Source organism: Ammodytes marinus, assembly GCF_949987685.1.
Source record: "Ammodytes marinus genome assembly, chromosome: 1".
NCBI classification, from domain to species: Eukaryota; Metazoa; Chordata; class Actinopteri; order Uranoscopiformes; family Ammodytidae; genus Ammodytes; species Ammodytes marinus.
Window position 1 is genome coordinate 7613863 of NC_137230.1, and position 22568 is coordinate 7636430.

A 22568-nucleotide genomic window follows, 5' to 3' on the forward strand; every position below is an offset into this window, starting at 1 on the left:
AGCTTGTCTTTTACATTGTGCATTAGATGGTAGAGAGACATAGTTGGAAAGTTACTGGTCTTGTTTTTGTAAGTATATACAAATCCAGTGTATCATCAATCCTAAGGATTCTAATCAATAGCTAGTTAAGTATGCCCACTTCCTGGTTATTATGTTTCATCGGCTACATCATTACTGAAAGACAAAAACTGACCAGATAATGAATGTGTGTGCACGTGAATGGCAGCACCCCACCGCCTATGATCTCTTTGAGCATGTGCTGCAGTGAAAACTGTCCAGATAAGTCGGCACTTGTTCCATGTTTTGATTGCACATGCAGGCCGCCATGTTTTATATACCAGGTCGTTTGTCTTCTTGCAGTCTTTTTCTTTCTTTTTCATTTGTCCTGAGGTCATTCACTTACATTCCCAGAGTTCATTATGCCTTTAATTAACAACCTTTACAATTTTTTTCTTGCAGAGAAGTTGTTATTTTCAGAATGGATTGCTGCTCGAGGGCTTTGTGTGACTGTCAGGCCAAAACAAATAATAGAAAAGTAAATCCACCATTCAGTCTGAGTAGCCCTGTTCTCAAAAACAGTTTGATTACTTCAATACAGATCGTTCTCAAACTTGCAATTGTATTCCCGTAGAGACAGGAGGAGAAGAAGAAGTGATAAGTTGGCTAATATAATGATGCATCTATCATCTGACAACTCCTGTAAGGCCCCTGATCATGGCGGGGGTGGGGGGAGGGTTGGAGGGGGGGGGGGGGGGGGGAAGAAGTGCTCAGAGATTACATACACACAGACAGACACCACACACACAGCCATACATTTTCTTGCCAGTTTGTGTTTTTGTCACAGCAAATTGCCAAACAGCAACATGTGACTTATCTTTGAAGTGCAAACATACATTTTCACCCCCCCCCCCCCTCTCCCCTGCAAATCGTATTGAACAGCATGATCCATCACAGATGTCAAGTGTTTTTCTTTGTGGGGGCACAAGATGAAACAAACTATTGTCACGGAGGGCTTAATATGACGCATCATCCCTCACCAAAGACCATTTGATTTGCCTTCCAGCCAGGGTTTATGTTTTAGCCTGTAACTCTGAGCCCCGGGCTGATAAAATGATTACAGCATGGCAGATTTTAATCCTTCCAGATACACTCGCTGACAGAAGGCTGTAGCCTCAATAATGCCTCGTACAAGAACACAAGTATGTTCCAAATAATGAACAATCTGGACAGAAAACTAAGACTTTGACAGAAAGTTAATGTAGATAAAAAAGTTAAAGCTATAGTGTGTAACTCTTTCATATGAATGAATGTTGGTTACATTCAAGCCATTGCCAAACAAATTGACGAAAAGTCGATAAGCCTATCAGCCGCACACAACTCCCTCTGTCTTTCTCAGTATGGCAGCATTTACACTGGTGTCACCACCCGACAGTGTTTCGGTTGTTGTTTCTACAGAAGTTACGCACTATTGCTTTAATCATTGTTTTGAGTATCATTTTTTAGATCAATCCACTGATCCTTTATTCTATCAAACATCAGAAAATAATTGTCACCATTTTGTAGTCTGAGGTGGCGTCTTCAAATGTCTTGTTTTTTTCCAGACCAAAGCCTACAGATATTTAGAGCTGCCAGAGCAGTACATTATCACAATGAAGGAGCAGAAACTAGTTTCCAACTGAGAAAAGCAATAATTCAATAATGTCTATTTACCTGTCCTCCGACTGAACCAGTAATCAACGTATTGTCATAGCTCTAAAATGCAAAGTCAGTCTTTTAGTCTGTATTTAGGTTGAAGTAACACACAATGATGAATCAAACAGACATGGACAGAACGATTATTATAGAAACACCCTTTGGTACATATTCCAATACTGGTCCAGAAAGTGAGTGAGAAACAAACAGCATTCTTGTGAAAACAGCAGTTAATGTGTCAGTTGCAGCTTGTTGATCTTGTTTACCTGAATAGCCCGTAAACTATATTTAACAGACTGCAATTCTCACCTTTCCTCCCATCTGTACCCTTCTAATGTATCATTATTAAACCTTCTCTTTCAGAAAGAGAAGCTCTGTTTAAAGGAAAGGCTGTAGTCAGTGAAGCTGGATCTATGGTAGAGGAGTGGCCGGCAGTAATAGCAGCATTACGGCAGCAGACATTCTCATCTGAACGAGGGCTTTGACTCGACCCCCTTTGATTAGAATCACACTGTCTGGTTCCCCCCCCACGGCTGGACCAGACTGAACAAGCCTAGAGAGTGAAGCACTCGGGGGAGGGGAGAGAGTGCTCAGGTGGGCTGCCATGTCCTCTGTAACTCCAGAGACAAGCAAAGCCCTTAGCTGTACTTAATGCACCCAACCAGCAGCGTTTTCAGGTGCACTCCGTGAAATAGTGCCTTCAGTATTCGCTTCTCTCTCCGGAGTCTGTGCTGCTACTCTGTCATTTTCCACCTGACTGATCACAAATAAAAAACAATGTGACATCTGGCAGTCACCACACAGCAAGACACGAAACTAACCGCTGGATTCCATAGCATAGCTGTGACTGTGTTTGTATTTCAAGCAGTGTATACTCGGTGTGACGATCACAGTCAAAACCTGGTTTGGGTTTTTAAAAAGAGTTTGCCTTCCTGTTTGTTTTTGTGTTATTGTGGAGTGAAATTGCAGGAACCCTAATGAATGGCTTGTTTTTCCTGAAGGGGGTTCCTTATGTTGTTTGAGCACAACTGACAGCTGTGGTGCTGCACAATGTAATACAAACAGTCAAGTAAAGTGGGATGGCTTTGAAATGAAAATGATTTAAATGTCAAAAAGGCCTATTCCTTGTATTTCTTTGTTTTTTATTTACTTTGGGCTCTCGAGGGAAAAATCTAATTTAAAAAAAGCCTTTGATATGACCTGAATCATGTTAAAACACAACTGGTCAGCATTTAGGGGACGGAAAACATAAGGCTAGCATGAGTTCTATCCGTGATCGTCCCAGTGGAATTACTGCCCTATAATAAGAAGTAGGAATGGCACACAGGCGTTTTGTTCTCGCTAGAAAAAAAAGCATTTGTTCTCGATCTGTTCACTTCATCTCTCTCCAACTTGTACAGTCGCTCAATAGCGCAAAATCACACACATTTGCACTAAAATAAATAGTGATAAAACCCAGTGTACTTCACTTTGCACACATACACACGTGTGAAAAAACAGGAAGGCACACATTTACAGAAACGTCTCTTTGGCTGCTTAACCTAAGTTGTTACCATTCATACCTCACACTAACATTTTAATTACAGCGTTTTATCAGTCAGACTCTATATATACAGTATATATATATAGTGCATATGTATGAGGCTGTTAAGTATGGAGAACGTGAGGTACAGAAATCACAGACATTCAGTTCATTCAGACTACAGTGTTGTCATGGTCACAATTATTTTCCAACACACTATGTCACTTCTTCAAGAATTAACAATAATTCTCCCTTTTAAATCAAGTATTGAATTAAAAAGTGTGTTGGTACAGTTTGTGTGTGCATCCAAGTGATCACTCAATAATATGTTCAATGCACATGATCACAAGTACAATGTTCTTCTATGATGTAAGATGGTATGGGTTCCACAAAACCCATCATATTTCTCATAGTGCCATTGTTGAATCTCCTCTTTTCAGCCTATGTCTGAAACGCTCCATTTTAGCCCAGCCTTCCAGAAAATCCCAGTCTGCTCTGATTGGCCCTGAATCTAACTGCAGGGTTGAATCTAAATGCCATATTTGATTAAGGGGTATCTGGGGACATGGCGCATCACAGGTGGAGATAGTGCTGTGTGAGGTTGGTAAGGTGGGGGCGTGGCTTCTCCCCTTATGATGTCATACGGGGAGATTAATCTTACTGGGGTTATTAAACACAGCTTTTCAGAAAGGTGGAGGTGGAGACAAAGAGAGGGGGTTGTTTTTTCCTCATACTTTGGGAGTCTCTAGACTCTCTAGACCCGTATTCATTTTGACAAACCACGCAAACGTTTTTTGTTGCATAAAAGGTGACCTTTAAATGAATGACATATTTCATGATCACAGATGTCTTTGTTGCTATAGCATGTTCACTTCAGTTCAGCGGTTGAGACTTATTATTGTGCGTGTATAGTTGATGGACGCTGTTACACTTGCTGGCTGTATTGTCTGGTACATCCGTCCTGGAGAAAATCATTTCATTGACACGCTTTATGTGATGTAGAGGAAAAACAACACTGGGGTAATTAGCATGAGCAATTGATAGCCAGCGTGGCTAAAGAGACAAAGGATGCGCCGCCCACAGAAAACTCTAACAGAGTGGATGCCCAGGCCATACTGTTTTGATTGACACGGTGATCTGTTAAAGAAACGCAGTGCGGACAGGCCACGTCAATGCACCAATTGGAGCATAAATGATTGGGGAAAAGAATAATGATTCCCACTGATCACATAGCTCATAGATCTTTCTTCTTTTTTTTTAAACACAGAACAGCTTGAGTCGGAGTGATGCGTTTTGATTAGCGTAACGTCTTTGTTTTATAACCGGACATCCAATTGCATCAATTGCAAGGATTGCTTCACTGCTTTAAAAAAACAAATTGGCAACAAAAACAGCCTCTCGGTGTGATGTTTTAACTGTAAGACTGGGGTCAGCCCAATGCTGTTTAGGAGGCCTGTTATAAGGAGACAATGCGCACACACACACACACTCACTCATTCTCAGATCACTCTCAGGATATAGCAGTGTATGTGTGTGACGCTGGATATCATTTTTATTTCTTATGTTTTTGCTTTTAATTCTTCTCACATCACCTTGTCAGTTTGAGTGACAGGTGGCAGAACATTTCAGGGTCTGTCTCCTCCGCTTTCCACGTGAGGCTGTCAGAGTTTGACTGGGATCCACTCAGTCTGTTAGAGAGAGAGTGAGAGAGAGAGAGAGGGAGAGAAGAGAGAGAGAGAGAGAGAGAGAGAGAGAAGGCTTGCTCCCAGGTGGCTCGCTGCTGTCTGCCTGTCTTGAAAGTGCTCTGTGTCTGCGGGGCAAAGAGAGAGAAAGAGGGGGGAGCTGGGGTGTGTGTTGATTATGTGTGTGTGTGTGTTGAGTATGTGTGTGTGTGTGGGGGGGGGGGTCTCTCCATGGACCTCTCCCAAGCACCCGGCGTCTGGAGGATTTTACACCATTTCATCTCAAAAATGGAAATGTCACGGCTCGGTACATCTCCCCAACAATTGGAAATCTGGGCCAGTGCCTTTTATTTATTTCATTCCAGACCATTTTTTCTTTGTATACGCATCATCCTCCTTCATATAAATTGGTGTTGTTGTGACTTTGTGTTCGGCTTTTTCTAGTGCTCCTTCTGTTTTAGTTTATTTCCATCCTTCTGAATCCCTTCTTTACTCCCTCTCTCCTCTCCAGAGGTGTGTAGAATACCTGAAATCCTGCTCGAGTATGAGGAGACATACCTTACTGCTATCATATATTGTATTATTATTACTCATGTAAAAGCAGGTTTTTATTGACTTATGTTTCAAATGTGCTTGTAGGCAAACATACTGGTGGGTACTATATAACATTTTATAAACTCGTCATATGTTTTGTGAGCGGAAATCTTAATTGGGTTAGGTAACTAGTAACCTAAGTTATCAGATACATGGGGTAGAATAGTAGAATATTTCCAACTGAAGTGGAGTGGAGAAGAAGACTAATATAGCATGAAAAGAACAGAAGTGCCTCAGACTTGTACCTTGAAGAACCATTCCCGGTTCCATATAGCATCTTTTTTTTCTATGAGTGTACTTGAGTAAATGTAGTTTAGTTACATTACTACATTACACCTCTGCTCCCCTCTGTCTGTCATACAAACCACTGTAGGGTTCCTGCAAACAGGTCTGGCCTGATAGGGATGAGCGGTTGCACTGTGAGATGGTACCAGACCCAGGGTTAGGGAAGAAGGGAGACAGCATGGGTGAGCAGGGAGGGGGCGCATGGTGGCCGAGGGATGTCTGTATGGGGAAAGGGGGTCTGCAAAACATTGGATAGGGGGATTAGATTAGGAATAGCTTGAGACCCAGCTGGAAAAGAAGAAAACATATACTGTCTGACTGTTAGCGAAAGGAAGATATTGTGAGTGAGACAGACAGAGAGAAGGAAGGAGAGAAAGAGAGAAAGGACCAAGGACAGTACGTCCTGATTTGAAGGCTAGGAATCGCTTGCACGATACTCTGTGTAATGAGCTCACGCGAATGGTTGCAGCCTTGTCTTTTGGGTGAGTAGTAGGATGTTTATATGACGGTCACGCATAATGGCAAATGCAACGTGTGACACCAAAAGATGACCCACGATGACTGGATTCTCTTTCAATCCGTTTTAGTGTGGGCCTGTCCCCTGGAATTGGTGCTGTGCGCCGTGTCGCAACATGAAAGAGGGATTTTTGCAGCCTCTAGTGCTATCGGAAAATTCCCTTTTATGTGCATTCCAATTTCATACCCGCTACTGGAGGTTTTTTTGGGGGGGAAGTCTTATGTCCGGCCACTTTTTTTGACTGTACATGTCTCAAAAAGTCTGTTACCGGCAGGGTGACAGAGAAATACGAAAAAACGATGATGGAACGGTGATTCATTTTGTGCTGCTTTATTGACAGACTCTAAAATAAAGTCTCATTCGGGGCTTTCATAAGAAAAAACTAATTCATTTTGCCCTGCGATCAGACAAGGTCACGCATAACAGGATCATGGTTGGTTCATCTCCATTACATCCATTACACCCCCCCCCCCCCTCTGTGTTGTCCGGGGGCTTGTGTGTGAAACAAAGCCGAACCTAACTCATTAATGCAAAGCCTTTGGGAGCCATTGAGTGTTGACAGATCCCAAACAGGGTTAACAACACCCCATATTTTACCCTGACATGACATGTTCTAATGGGGTTTGTTTTGGCAGAAGGGAGTAGTCTTTGGTTTTTTTCGGACATTATTAGGTTTTGAAATGCCCCCCCTGCTGCTTGTGTGAGGACTGTAATTATTCCTTGAATACTTATTGATTTCCTACTGTTTTTAATCTGCATTAATCTACAGTTTTCCCCTTTGATGGATACGCTAGCCGAAACACCCCAAGGATTTTGCTAAAGGGCTTTCAGATCAAATTTCTGACGATGCATTGGTCTTCTGCAGGTACTTCATCGACCGGCACACGGACCTAGAGAGGCAGTTCAACATCAACGTGGACGATGGGAAGATCACACTGGCCAAACCTCTGGACCGGGAGACAGACATGTGGCACAACATCACAGTCACCGCCACGGAAGTCCGTAAGTAAATAACCTCTTCGGATTGGTTCAACCCACCGCTGTGTATGGAGGTCCTCGTAACATTGGAATGTCCCTTTTTACTTAAAATCAACTCACCATTCAATATTCACTGAACAACTACTTTTAAAGGCTTTAAATACGAACGGTGGCTCTGTTGGCTGCTAATTTTACTTTTATATTTTAAGAATACTTTTAATTGTGTTTGTATGTTATATTTCGCATGAAGTAATAGCACACTCATATCTGTGAAATGTGCTATATAAATACACTTTAACTTTCACAAACAGAGAACTGCAGGTAGACACGTGACAACATCATCCCCTCGTTCTGATTGACTTGCTCTACCGACTCAGACGAATGAATCACTCGCCTGCTATACACAGTATAATCTGTAAAAAAAAAAGACAGCGCTTTCAATCGCTCCAAGAACATGGCACAAACAATTAACATTTAGAATCCAAAGAGGCATTGGAATACGTTGACTGTTGCTGAGTTTTGATCGAGTCGAACCAGCTCAGTAGTCAATTTGTGGAAGTGCAAGAAACATTAAGACGCATCAAATAAAACAGTTTTAAAAGACATGCTCTGGAGTGGATTGCTCCAAACGCCAGCATCCATTACAGATTAAAGAACATCTGTGAACCAAAAAAAAAAAAAAAAAAAAACTCACTGACTACGTACAAAAAAGAAATCTTGCCGGCAGAGCTACAAACAGCTCCGACCATATGTAAGGCTTTTTATTTGCATACAGATTGTTTCAGGGGGGCTGTATGTTGTGATAAAGCTTAATGTACCCCTTAAAGCTATTGGAATCGAAATTGACACAGCTTGTTATTTTTTTTTCTTCTCTCTCTCTCGGTCCTCTTCCGTTCTATCTATCTCTCTCTCTCTCCTTCTCTTTCTCTCTCTGTCTCATCCTCCTATCTGTCCCTTTCTTCCCTTAATCAAAGGAAACACACATTAATTGTCGGAATAAACGGAAGCCTGAACGCTGTTATAATGTATTTGGCCGCTGCGGCACAGACACATCCCAACCATCGTATAATACAGCAAGCCCGTTGTAGGAATTGGAATGTGCCTCATTTGATAAGCCGGCATGCCTTGTCATTTTCTCACGCCCATACATTTAAGCGCGTCTTCATGCCTCTTGGCAAAGTAACTGTGTGCAGGCGATAGTGGCATCTCTGAGAACACCTAATAGGAATTGCTCCAAAATAAATATGGTGGTTTTGCTGTTATTCGTGGATAGGGGAGAGAGAGGGAGAGAGAGAGAGAGAGAGAGAGAGAGAGAGAGAGAGAGAGAGAGAGAGAGAGAGAGTCGCATGGTGTCCTCTGTGGCGTGAAGAGGAATAGATGTGTTCCCAGTTCTATCCCGATGCCATTTGCCACCCAAAACGGAGGCGACGCGTTCTGCCGCCTCGCACCGGTTGACATCTGACTAATCAGATTCTATTCCCTGTCTGCTGCTGCCGGGGGAAAGTCACTTTTGTAGAGAGGAGGAGGAGGAGAGAGAGAGAGGGGGGGGGGTTCTGTCTCCCTCTGCCCTAATCCATCTATCACTGTCTATCCGACTGTCAATTTCCAATCTCTTCACCGCTTACCTCTTTTTGAACTCATCCTGTGTGTCCTTGAATTACTGAGGTGTCCTGTTCACTGCCCCTATGTTAAGGTCTAATTATAATGGAAGAATTATAAAGATATTCAAAATAAACACACAAGCATGGGCCTGAAAAGTAATCCTTACATGATTTAATTCAATACAATGTTTACAAGATTATTCTTGTAGCTTACTAGTCATGTAATTCAAGACTACAATTAAAACAAATAAATGGAATACAACACTCTCAAATCTTACATCACATCTTAGCTTCAGTGGTATCAGGATGTGTGATGCTACAGCTTTTTGTGCTCATAGGACCACATGCTGACGGTAGCTACCATTAGCTAATGTAAGCAACCTGTAGATATACAGTATGCTTCAAAGCTACTAGCTACTAAATTAGTGTATTTGCCGAACTTCCTTTTCCGTTTGTGGTCATGTTACAATAGATTTTACCAGGTCATAAATTACATGACAATGTCTTAAAAGCAGTTTACTCAATGCATTCGTGGGAAATGAAGAACATTCAAGTTGCCATTGTCTTGTGCTAAAACTTGCTGTTTTGAACCAAATTAATTAATAGCTGACACTGTCCAGAATAACATGATCCAACAACTGCTTCGGTAGAAGGAGAAAAGTCCCCAAGAGTCTTATTTCTTGCCGATGGTGAGAGAACTTTTCTGCTTAATACATCTTATTTTCATGCCCAAAACATCAGTAAATACTCACTGTCCTTTGCATGCGCACCTTTCATAAAGCTGTATCCTAATAAATAAATGTAACAATAAGTTAAAGAAAGAAAAACACACCAGTGTCATTGGCCACGGCGATAGAGCCCTACTGGGTCCACATTAATAGATAATTGCTTTTTAAAGTTGCCATTTGCGCTACTGATTAATAAATACAAGCGTTAGGGAGGGACTCTCGAAAGGGACTGTCAATTACCGCCGATGAATAATTCCAATGGAGGCCTAATCTAATTAAACTGCCTTTTATTGTCTTTTTTAGACTTGAGTTACCAATGGCTCATTAATATGCATGCCTTAACCCTCATGTTTTAAACATTACAGTGTACAGGGGATTTTCAAAAGCACTTTGAATGGGATTTTCTTTTTCTTTTTTTTCTTGCCGAGCTGGAATCCTGTTTTGCATCACTGATACCAGCCAATATGTAGATTGATGTGACTTTATCAACTGTCCTCCCCATCAGCTCAGGAAATGAATGAATGGAGCATAATAGGAGGAAAAAATTAAGGAAATTCAAACTAGGTCACTGCATTTACCTGTTGGTGCGCTGTATTTCCTCCAGTTAATTTATCTCTTGTCTCCCCTCTTGATTTCCTATCTATCTATCTATCTATCTATCTATCTATCTATCTATCTATCTATCTATCTATCTATCTATCTATCTATCTATCTATCTATCTATCTATCTATCTATCTATCTATCTATCTATCTATCTATCTATCTATCTTAGGAAACCACAGCCAGATATCCAGGGCAGTTGTGGCCATCAGAGTAATGGACATCAATGACAATGCCCCAGAATTTGCCACCGAGTACGAGGCCTTTCTGTGTGAAAATGGAAAGCCTGGACAGGTAAGGAATCTAATGCCTCATTCATCAAACCAGTGATCTGTCTCTCTCTCAATCTCTCTCCCTTTCTTTTTGTATGTATGTCTCTCTCTCTCTCTCTCTCTCTTTCTCTCCTATTTATTTCAACGGGAGACTACAGAGGTGGGAGTATACCAGTCCTTTTATCCTTTGCAGTCCTCCCTTGACACTGTGGTGTGTGTGTGTGTGTGTGTGTGTGTGTGTGTGTGTGTGTGTGTGTGTGTGTGTGTGTCTGTGTGCGTGTGTGTGTGTGTGTGCACTGCAAAGGAGGGGAAATGAGAAGCAGTCAGGATTGATCAGAGTGGATCATAATTCAAGACTTGTCTTTCATGTGCTCCTCCAGATGGCATAATGCTTTGCCCCTTGGCCAACAAAAAGAAAATTATAATATCTGGACAAGTACTTAGCATTCTCCTACTCACCAATCAACCCCTCATTCATGGGACCTGCGTTGATACAATGGGGAGCTCTATTGAAAGGAGGGAGGGTGTTGAAAAGAAAAAAAATTGAAACTATTCCGCAGGACCTGAATTCTAATTTCCCAATCAATCACACAGAACGTACGGCCCGATAAGACCCCACCATGACAGATTAACGGATAGAGCCGGCAGCTCGAGAGTGTGCCAGACTAGACGACAGGACCTCATTGATAATAATCTCAAAATCCCGGGCAATGAATGAACGGTGCATATATTTCATCAGGTGTGATCCAACCAGCCAGTATTAAGAACTGAGGCAATCTGTGGCTGGCAACAAAACAAACAAAAAAAAAGTGTAATGAAAAGGCTGCCTCCTGTAATGGCTTTGAGCCCCACTATCTAGCTGTATATATCTCTCATCGTCTATTTGTTGTTTTTTCGACACACACAGGTGATTCAGACTGTCAGCGCGGTGGACAAAGATGACCCAATCCAGGGCCACTACTTTGACTACAGACTAGTCCCCGAGATGCTCAACAACCCCAATTTCACCATCAAAAACAATCAAGGTGAGTAACAAAAAAAGGAAATCACAAGGAGGAGTAGCTATACTTGGTGGCAACATGATTGAAGTTTCTGTAAATTTCTCCAATGGGACTTTTTCCGGTCTAATTTTCCAAAAAAAACCCCAAGGCGTTGTTGGCCGTATACTCGAGCTGAAATGTGTTGGATCAGCGTAGCTCACAGTTAGCAGATGTGAAATTGTCCGGACACCAGCTTCTTTCTCTACTCCCCAGTGCGTTTTGAGGGAAACTAAATGAATGGGATCTAAATGGCTTTTCCCTGCTAGTCTCGCCGCTCAATGTAGGGTGACTTTTTCAGAAGCTGTTGCGGCGTGGCAGATGGCACTGAATTTATTTGCTAAATACTCTTGATTTTGTTTTATTTGACACTTTTTTTCGCCGTCTTTTTATTCCATTCCTGGTCTCTCTTTCCTCCCCTCCATAACTGGCTCTGAGCAGGCTGCGTTCATTATAAGATTGTGTAATGCTTTCAGCTCGGGGCTTAAACAACTCTTCATATGGTACTGGCCTTCTGTTGCGACGCACAGGCTGCAGGCTAACTGACTGCAGCCCTCTTTCTGACAGAGGAAAAAAAAAATATCAAAATTAGGTCATCAAATGGACTAGCCGTTTTTGACAGAAAATAAAAAGGCTTTATTGTTTAAACAGCAGGTAAACCTGAGGCACACTTGTGATAATCAAAGTAAATTCCAAAATGGCTCAGGTCTACATAAATTAATTTCTCTTTTGTTAGTATGCGCAAGAGTACTGTGAGAAATGTTAAAGTGAAAAATAAAGGGCTGTTTAACAGGCACGGCCTCGTCAAATGTATCACCACTGCACAGCTCTCTCTCTCTCTCTCTCTCTCTCTCTCTCTCTCTCTCTCTCTCTCTCTCTCTCTCTCTCTCTCTCTCTCTCTCTCTCTCTCTCTCTCTCTCTCTCTCTCTCTCTCTCTCTCTCTCTCTCTCTCTCTCTCTCTCTCTCTCTCTCTCTCTCTCTCTCTCTCTCTCTCTGGGTTAACCCTGACAAAGAAATGCCTTTATTTTTACCCACTTGCTTGAAACCAAAGCAAATGTGTTGTGCTTCAGCTCTATATATTACATACCGCACCAACCACTTGTCTGTTGCATTGCTAATTCCAAACAGAGACAAGAAGCCCCATCTCACCACGTCCCCGTGCACTTCACTGACTATTTCTATCCGAACCGGCAGCTGTGGCAGACACTTCAGTGGAGAGCATCGGCCTCCTGTGAGCCTCTGTGTGTGTGCGCGCTGCCTTTGTTTGCGATGATGAGTCTAATTGTAGGGATTGAACAGGGTTTCAAGAGGTTAGGGGTCGTCCTCGCTTTTCGCTGTGGAAAATGGCTAAGGCTGGTCGGACAGTTCTATAGAGGTGTTGGAGCACTCTGACGGCTTGCAACAGAGCACAGCATCCCATTCTCAGTCATTGAGAAAACTCCCATACATTCAAAATAGTGCCAAAGCTTTTGCAGACACCCTGCTCCTTGACACCCTTGCTCACTTCAATACATTCAGCTTCATATATTCAACTTGGTCTGCTGTATCACCCAGACCTTGTGGTGGCATCGAAGCCACCATGGCAGATATTATTGAGCTAGTTGAGTCAATTTATGAATCCCTTCAACTGATGCTAATGTCACACCGTTTGTTGGCCTTTAGCGTTATCTAATATATACTGTATTTCGCTTTTGGCCGCAAATGCTGCTGTTTAGTAAATGCTACAAAGATAAGTCCAACTGACACTTTTTTTTTAATTCCGCACAATAACACTGCACGTATAAAAACAACCATGCCCTAGATAGTGTGAAGAAATGAAAGACACACGTAAAGTGATAAGTGGAGGGAGATATTTTGATACAAGCTGTCAACAATATTGAGTTACCACTTGTGCTTCTACCAATCCTTCGGTATCATGTTACTATACTAAAGCGTTCAAGCGCTGCTGTTTTGACATTCTTGACTGCGCTGTGTGTTGCTCACATAATCTTAAGAGACTTCCGTTCAGAAAGTTTTCAGACTGCTGTCACTGCTGTCATTTGGTCCTTCCCACATATTAAGTTATTTATGGTGAAAAATAGAATGCAAATGGAGTTTCCTTTTGTTATGGTAATTGTTGATGTTTCAATGTACAGGTTTTTTTTTCATCAAAATCCATCAGTCACTAGATGAAACACTTTTAATTTGCGCTTATAAATAAAATATCATACAAATATTGTGAGTGCAATATTTTTGAAGTTTATCCACACAGCTGTCTTTTTCTTTTAGTTGAAGATGTCTTCTTTGGTTGGGCTGACAGGCAGTAAATGTTTAATTCTGTCTTGCTTTTTAACCATCAATACCTGCCACGAAAATAAAGATGACCTGTATATGAAGATAGGCACTGATTGTCTACTACAGTACTGTAAGAGTAGACACTTGCATACTCACTATATGCACTCCTGAATGATCCAAATGAAATAGGACAAGTTGGTGCTCACATAGCACTGCGTAGCACTTTGTGGCAGCATTCATAAGAGAATAAATCTGAGCATATGTTCACATCAATTACATACTGTGCAAATCAAATAATTCTATCGCAAAGCCTTCCAACCTTTTGATTCAGTTCACACCGATGTTTCAACACGTCTCGCTATATAGTAAGGCATATCCCCAGATCTATTTTCCCCCCTCGCTCTTCAGTACACCCTCAAGGAGAGAGGCAAAGGTTAGACTATCAGGAAAATCTTGTGCATGTTCCATAAGATCAGCTGTAGTGGATGATTCTTATGGGAATGGGAGTGTTTGATACTGTGCTCAGGGTAAGGAGAGCCAGCTAATGAGCAGACAGCTTTCACAGAAGTGTCATCAAAGAGCAGCTGGCACCTTTCTGGGTCGACATGTGCCATCTTCTAAGTCAGTGTCGTGTCTGCCGTGGTCCCCTTCATTTCCTCAGCCTTTCAAAGGGGGAGGGGGGGGAGCGGGGGGGGGGGGACAGGAAACTCAGGGCTCGCCTTCCTTCACAATTCCCAAATTGGACTGTTGAGAAAAAAAACAACGAGGGTGCCTGAAAATCCCATCATTGCAATTGTTGACAGTGCTAGAAAAGCCTGGTGACGATTGATGTGAAATTAGTTTACCCTCACGCTGCACTGATCTTCACACAATTTAATAATAGAACTTCAGTCTGGGGCCACCATGAATAATAATGTCTTTTTCACACATCCTGTAAATTCATATTTGGGTTTACCCCTCCCTCCCTCTCTCTCTCTCTCTCTCTCTCTCTCTCTTCTCTCTTGACAGACAACTCAATCAGTGTTCTGGCCAAGCATGATACCTTCAGACGACAGAAACAGGAGATGTACTTCCTGCCAATCATTGTGACGGACAATGGGAACCCGCCGTTGAGTAGCACCAACACCCTGACCATCAGAGTCTGCGGGTGCAGTAAGGAAGGCATCGTCCAGTCCTGCAACGTGGAAGCCTACGTCTTACCCATTGGCCTCAGTATGGGAGCTCTCATCGCCATCCTGGCCTGCATTATTCTTCTGCTAGGTGAGGTGTCTCTTTTTTGCATTGCGACAATGTTACCATTAAAGCGGCAACGAGTAACATTTAAATATCTTTTAAACAGCCTCATGTTTCCTCTCATAATCATAAATTACCTTTAACAGCAAACGAGACCATCAGTGCAAAGAAAGACGTTTTTATATAGTTTTTATTACTGCATTTGATCTGGTCGTACACCCACTCCGATTTTCGGTTCACGCGTGCATGCTCTATGGTCACATATCCGCATTGGTCGCAGATTTCAGTGTGGCGCAGCAACGTGAATTGAGAAGCCTATGGCTCCAGGTGAGGGAAGGGGAGCGGGAGCCTTGTTTGAGACAGTTGTTTGTAGTCATAATGACTGATAACGGGGCTGAACCATCAAAGAAAAAAAAGAAAATGCAATGAAGCAAAGCTAAAAGGGAGAGTGATAGGCGGGCGGGAGGGCGTTGCCAAGCAACGTATACACAATTTCACGGAGCGAACCTAGACTGCAGTGTTTACTCCTAAATGAATGAGCGGTAGCCTACTAAAACACAGTTTACTTTGCCTCACCAGCATCATCAGATGACCATTATTCATCTGAAATAGTCATTATTTACAACAACATAAACACATTACCTCATCGTGATCCATAGACTACTAACTAACTGCCATCTCACGGACACGGACTCGTTCAGCTACGTGAGAGGTGACAATGCATTAACTCATTGCAATCAGGTGTGTGTTTAGCACTTACTGGCATTAGTTGATGCTGTGTCACTAACCACTCTCTGGAAGCCGAAAAGAGTCCGGTGCCCTCACACTTTCAACACACGGACACGCACCATATTGCTTCCTGATTATTTGAATCTTGCTCTCCCCGCACGAGCTAGAAAACAGCTGGCGTCGTAAAAATACTACCGCTTTTGTTCAAAGGTGTCACCAACGTGCCGACTTACTCGTAGTAGCTTTAAGTGGTTTCACAGAGAGACATGCGATGTTTAAAAGGTCACCTATTATGCAAAATGCACACTGACATGGTTTTTCAACATTACTATGGGTCCCTGCTGTGACTACAGACTCACAAAGTATGAGAAAAAACAAGCCTTTCCCTTTTTCTCCACCTTTCGGAAGAAGGGGAGAAGATAGCCCCACCATTACTAACCAAACTTTGCAGTATCTAACCTCTGATAAGCACACTCCCAAATACCAATGACACCTGGTTTGAATCTAACTGTTAGATTCAGTGCAAATCAGAGCTGACTGGGCTTTTTGGAAGGTGTGTCTTAAAGAGACTAGCCCTAAAATGGAGCGTTTCAGAAAAGAGGAGATTCAGCAAGTGGGAAATATAATAATTTTTTTGGAGACTACACCATGACAACTGTTTTTAGTAGAAACCTAAATTTCAATTGTGAACCTGGAAATGATCCTTATACGTGACCTTTTAATAATCTGAGCACAAGGCATGATGTGAACGTAACCATAGGAAATCCACTTGTCAAAGCTTGACCTAGACTTTCCTCTCTTTGCTCCTCCCCCTTTTCTTTCCGATCTTTCTTTCTGACAGTAATAGTTGTACTATTCGTGACTCTGCGGAGAAACAAGCACGAGCCGCTGATCATCAAGGACGACGAGGACGTGCGGGAGAACATCATCCGCTACGACGACGAGGGCGGCGGCGAGGAGGACACGGAGGCCTTCGACATCGCCACGCTGCAGAACCCCGACGGCATCAACGGCTTCCTGCCGCGCAAAGACATCAAGCCCGACCTGCAGTTCATGCCCCGCGCCGGCCAGGGCTCGGGACCCAACGGAGTGGACGTGGACGAGTTCATCAACGTACGTCTCCACGAGGCCGACCACGACCCCACGGCGCCCCCTTACGACTCCATCCAGATCTACGGCTACGAGGGCCGGGGCTCCATCGCGGGTTCCCTCAGCTCACTGGAGACCGCCTCGTCGGACTCAGACCAGAACTATGACTATCTCAGAGAGTGGGGCCCGCGCTTCAGAAGACTTGGGGAGCTCTACTCGGTGGGCGAGAGCGACCGCGAGACCTGACCCTTTGGTTTGTGTTAGGAAAAGAAATGACTTTTCAGATTTCTTTTCATTCTTTTTCGGTCCACATACTTGTGTATTAAACAATAGGGGGAGGGGGACGGCGGGGGGGTTGCTGGCTTTTAGAAACAGGTGTTTGAAAAAGAGAATAAAATAAACGGTTAATGACAAAGGGAAAGGCCACCTTTTTGTATTCTTCTTAGAGTGAGGTCTAGCAGTCGTCATCCACACTACGTCAAGCGCATTGTAACTGTTGAGCCAAACAATGTCTTTTATTAGGAGATCTATGATTCTTGTGGAGTGTATCTTAGATTGCGTTGTGGAGTGTCTAGCAGTATTTTGGGTGTTAGTCATTTGCTGTTACTGCCAGTAGCAGCGCAGGCCCTGGGATTGCTGGTAGTGGCCCAATGAAAGGAACTAATAATCAGCTTCAGCGGACACCATACTACAAGCTGGAGATGGACAGCAAGCTGAACCTCAAACGCTGCAGAGGGGACTCTTGTTTTGCGTGTCCCTAAGCCACACAGCTGAAAACAAAATGACAATGAAAAAGCAATATATGGTCTATATTAGAAGGATGAATGTATGTATGATTTGAGAAAAAGCAAAAAGACAAAACCAGTATTGGCTTTAAAGTGAATTTGTTATCATTTGATATCTTCTCTGGTGGACACATTTATAAACTATCTAAAGCCCGGAAAAGGCTTGCTTTATACAACTCTTTGTATTTACACGCTACAGGTGTGGGGTGGTGAGTGTTACTAGCCTATAAAGACTGACGCGAAGACAAAAAAGAGAAATGTAGAAACTCTGAGGCCTTCTTTTTACAGAAGCAACTTAAATACAATTGTAATCTATACTGTTCTTTGACAAAGAGTGTTGATTCTTCATTAATGTTCTTTGAGTTTTTGTATTTTCATTCTTAAATCACCTTTTTTCCGTGCAGAATATTTGAAGTGAGTGTGATAAGGTTATTTCACATTTCGCTGTTTTTTCAACCACTTGAAAACACTATTTCCTAACAGCCAAACAATATCCTGAATTTATTGCAGTTGTTCGTAAAAGACCACACGTAAGATGGTAAACAAGAGCTCCAATTTATTGTAACGATACAAATGTTTTTTTTTTAGCAATTAGGACTGCAGGAACGGGACATTGTACATGCTAATTCTGTAAAAAGAAAAACGTGTCTCGTAATTTATTCTGAAGTACCACCAGTGAGTGTCTGAGCACAATAGTCCCGAGTACGTGACTCCCTCCAAACATCAGATCTCATCAAGGAAACACAGATTGCATTAGCCCACGAAAAATGAAGACACAAATCCAAAACCATGTGCGTATTCTGCTTACACTGTATGATATCAATTAAAAAAAAGACTTGTACTGTACATAGAGTAACCGCTAACGTCATTAGCTTTCAATGAGGTGGTAGGTTTTGTCTCTGCACGTTAGCTCTTGCACATAACGAGAATTTCAATGGCACTTCAGCTGCGTGCATACTCAGTATGTATTGATACAGTATTATGGCAGTTCTCGGTAGACTTTAAAAAATATATATGAAATAGTCCTACATGCAGATCATATTTTCTACTGTGCTTTAATGCTTATAAATGTGTATGTTCAATTATTTACTCGCTGTACTGTAATCTAAGATACCCTGTATTGTTTCCTACTTTGTGAAATATATTTTTATAAATATTACTGAATGGGTGTGGTTTTCATTTGCAAAACAGAGAGGTCAAGGGCAATCACAATTTGCAGATAGAACAGTAACACTATTAACGGGGATCACCACAATTACAGAGACTGTTCATGAGTACTAGGGACATATTTTTGACAAAGTTTGAAAAAATAACCCTGATGATGTCACAGTGATGTCATTAGGGTCATCTGGGTTTGGGCTTGGAAAATTCCTTTAAACTCGGGGTGTGAAGTTTGAAATATACTGTATATGCATTTTCTAGCCATGGAGGACCTAACAAAATGATTCTAGTTGCATTATGGGAAACATAGGAACGGGACTTTTGAATCTTTTGAAATTTAGTAGGACTAGGCTACTGTCCTTGTCTCAATATACAAGCATGGGAGGGGAATATGACCAACGTGTGTCTAAGTCCCCACTATAGGGGCCGATGGGCCCACTTTCAGCAGCGTTCAGCTTGTTAGCTTGTTATTGGGACTTTTCAGGTTGACCTAACTTGCTAGCAGCATACATTCCCCATCACAATCAACACATCACAAACACACATTAACCATACAACCAAAAGTTACAATCCACCAAAAGTGACAATCCACAAATACACCATGTCGTACCTTGCGATGAATTATTGGACTATTTTGGTGTTTGGTGGTTTCTTGAAATGCAAAAGTAGTTTAACTGAAAGTGGATCCAGATATAAACAGCAACAAGATACATTGCTACATTTTATCACACAATTGCCAAACAGCCTTGAATGCAAAGGATAATATCCTGCAACAGAGCCTAAACGCAGAAAGCACAAAACATCATGATGGTTGTGTTGAGTCTCTTAACATGCTTCTTGCAGGCTTTTTTGTCATTAAGCAGTGTGATGAAGACAAAAGCATCCATGAAGCCTAACAGTTCCCCCACCGTTCTTCTTTGTGTCACCTAGCACATTTTGGCCATGCACTCCCAGCATGCTGAAAAAGTCAATTTAGCTGTTTTTCGTGTTGCTGTGGAATGTAAGATGGAGTTTTAACCCATCTGATTCAACATGGCATTGTTATAGCTTAAGACATACTGTAACCCGCACTACAGTACCAACACATTGACAAGACAGGGCATACAAATATTGAATGCTTAACCATTCCTCGCTTGCTGCAGCTTTCCCTTGGCTTAAACAAGTCTGTCATGTTGAAGACAACCTTTCATCCCTAACAGTTGCCAGTTTGCTTGTTAAAAAAATACACTGTCCTAGGGATGTGCTTTATCTGTTTGACATTTTGAAGTTGGGACAACGCAACTTTCAGAAAGATATGGAGCGACAGTGCTGTTCAAATAACTTGCAGAAATGGCAAACACATGTCTCTGTCAAAGTGGTAAGAACATAGCACTGCTTTAAAATATGGTCACAAGGAAGTTAAGGATGAGACCAACAAGCAAGTACATGTGGTGCTTATTCTTGTCAATTAGTTTGTCACCATTCAAGACATTATATTAAATTGTAAACATTATTTTAACATATTATTTAATTAGAATGATACAACCTACTCGCTGTGTTATATACTGTATTATGTCTTATCAAAGAAAAAAGAAAAATAAGGCTTACAGATCATTGTGTATTAATCCTGATTTGCTAACCTCAGTGAGCATGTATTCGGGAAGATAAAAGGCCCTGATTATACTGTATATGTATTAGTCTGGGATGTTATTTCTGGTGTCGTTATTTATTTATTTTAGAGTAAAAGATTAGATATGATGCAATATCCCTTTTTATTTTTATTTCTATTTGAACATTGTCTCCTCTTAATCTTGTTGAGAGATTAGACTTCTGTTTAGCTTTATCTGATACTGAGGTTTCTCATAAATAACAAAAGCTTTTGATCGTATCAATTAACGGCTATGCCTCAGTGAACTCAAAAACACACAAATCCACTGGCACGAACGCCTATATTTAGAGCTTGTATGGTACACACACACACACACACACACACACACACACACACACACATATATATATACACACACACACACACACACACACACACTCTCTCACACAAACACACACACACACACACACAACAGGGGACAGCAGTTGTACATAATAATAATGTCCTTGAATTAAAAGAACATGGATAGTATAGTCTCAAAGATTGGGTACATATTTTGTGTCACAAATCTGAACTATGAGACATCTTATCATCTGAATCCACATTGCAACATATTGTCTTCATTTTTCGCAAACTTGCCAAAGTGGTGTTTGTGCTTCAAATGCGTTTGCCCTCTGGAGCTGTAAAGTGATGTTAAAACCTGGAGCATGATATCTTTTTGCACCTGATCCATTAGTCAGAAATCAGCCAAGGAACACGTTTTACCGACTGCTATCTCCCGCTAAATGATAGCACAAATTGTTTTTTTTCCGGAATGTGCGACCCCGGCAGGTCAGCACACTCATTTGTAGTCAATCTTCATGCAGCCCTCCCACTGCTGTGTACGGCTGCGGCTCTGACAGAGGCTGCGGAAAACTAAAAAAGTAAATCAAATTATCTTTTCACTTTTGTCACGTAATGGCAGTGTCCCCGGGGTGACACCCTTGCACTTGTTCTTTCCTTGCTGATATCTGACAGATTTTGAGAAGGCAGGCTTGAGGCTCGGGCTGGCGTGGTGTAGAAACTGTAATGTACGGTTGCCTAGCAAGAGATGCAGTCAATTGCAAACAAACGTTGGTGCAAAGAAAACCACTTTCAGTGCTTGGTTTTAATTGATGGATTTTACAGGTTGCTGTTATACCATATGTTTTATTTATTTTTACTGTTACTCTGGATAATTCACCAGCCTCTTTGTTTATCAGCTACAGTACAATTGATGACAGTGTTTATATTGTTATGGACAGAAAACAGGCTACAGTAGCTCATGGCTGTTGTTGCATAATGTTTTTAAGATGCCGTTATAAGAGAGGCAGGTTGTCTGTTTGAAACGTCCATGTTGAGGTTATATGTTGATTCATTTCTGAATACAACCAGAGTACACCTCCATGTTTTGTTAGCCTCATGCCTATTTGATTACATGTTTGGCACAGTTGCATCATTTGCACACAACATAAATCAGATGGTTTACAAAAAGTTGTCCAAACGTGACAGTTATATGATCCGACCTGCATGAAGTTATACATTGTGCTCTCTCTCTCTTTATATAATGTCTTAACACCTCTGTCTATAGTCATAAGGTCTGTATGATGTCTACGTGTTTACATGTGACTTAGTTAGTGACTGAGAAGATGAATGGAGGTAGGTTGGTGGTAAACTGTGTCAATCAGGACTGGTCTGGACAGCATGGCTGAGCGTCCAATCTATTATGTGTTTAGAAGATTCTAAATGGTTATCATAAAGATGACCAAGAGTCTATGTCAAACAAATATTAAATGTATACATAGAACTCCCAATGTCATACTTAATTCAAAGTATAATTTTCAGATATTGTGTTTCAATATTTTGATGGAGAAAATCTCAAAGCCATTTCAACGACTATAGACATCACAATCTACATGTTTGTGATTTGCATTTACTGTTCCTTAAGGGTCACTTTAGTTGTATAATGTATTTAGCAATATATACAAATTAAATGATCACTGCCCAAGTGAAACAATCACACTGGTGCCTTCGGGGGCCGTTCTTTTGCTTAAAGGAGAATTATTACAACATATCCCACTCCGGTGTTCTAGAATACAGAAACGACTATAGGTTATTATTCATCTGAATTATAATTCCCAACACTGTTCTAAGGCTTTGTATTAATTAGAAGTAGTTAATT

The 22568-nt window shown here is 41.6% G+C and overlaps 1 protein-coding gene across 1 annotated transcript in view; it reads left to right on the plus strand.

Annotated features, from left to right (window-relative positions):
* The window catches only part of cdh8 (cadherin 8), a gene marked incomplete at both ends in the record, with an annotated part of 97448 nt that extends 80368 nt beyond the window's left edge, over positions 1–17080 (plus strand). The window contains 5 exons of the mRNA XM_080039226.1: positions 7158–7294; positions 10373–10494; positions 11380–11497; positions 14792–15043; positions 16587–17080. Coding sequence (XP_079895352.1) covers positions 7158–7294; positions 10373–10494; positions 11380–11497; positions 14792–15043; positions 16587–17080 — 1123 coding nt within the window. The remainder of the gene's footprint in view (positions 1–7157; positions 7295–10372; positions 10495–11379; positions 11498–14791; positions 15044–16586) is intronic.
* Positions 17081–22568: the final 5488 nt, after the last annotated feature.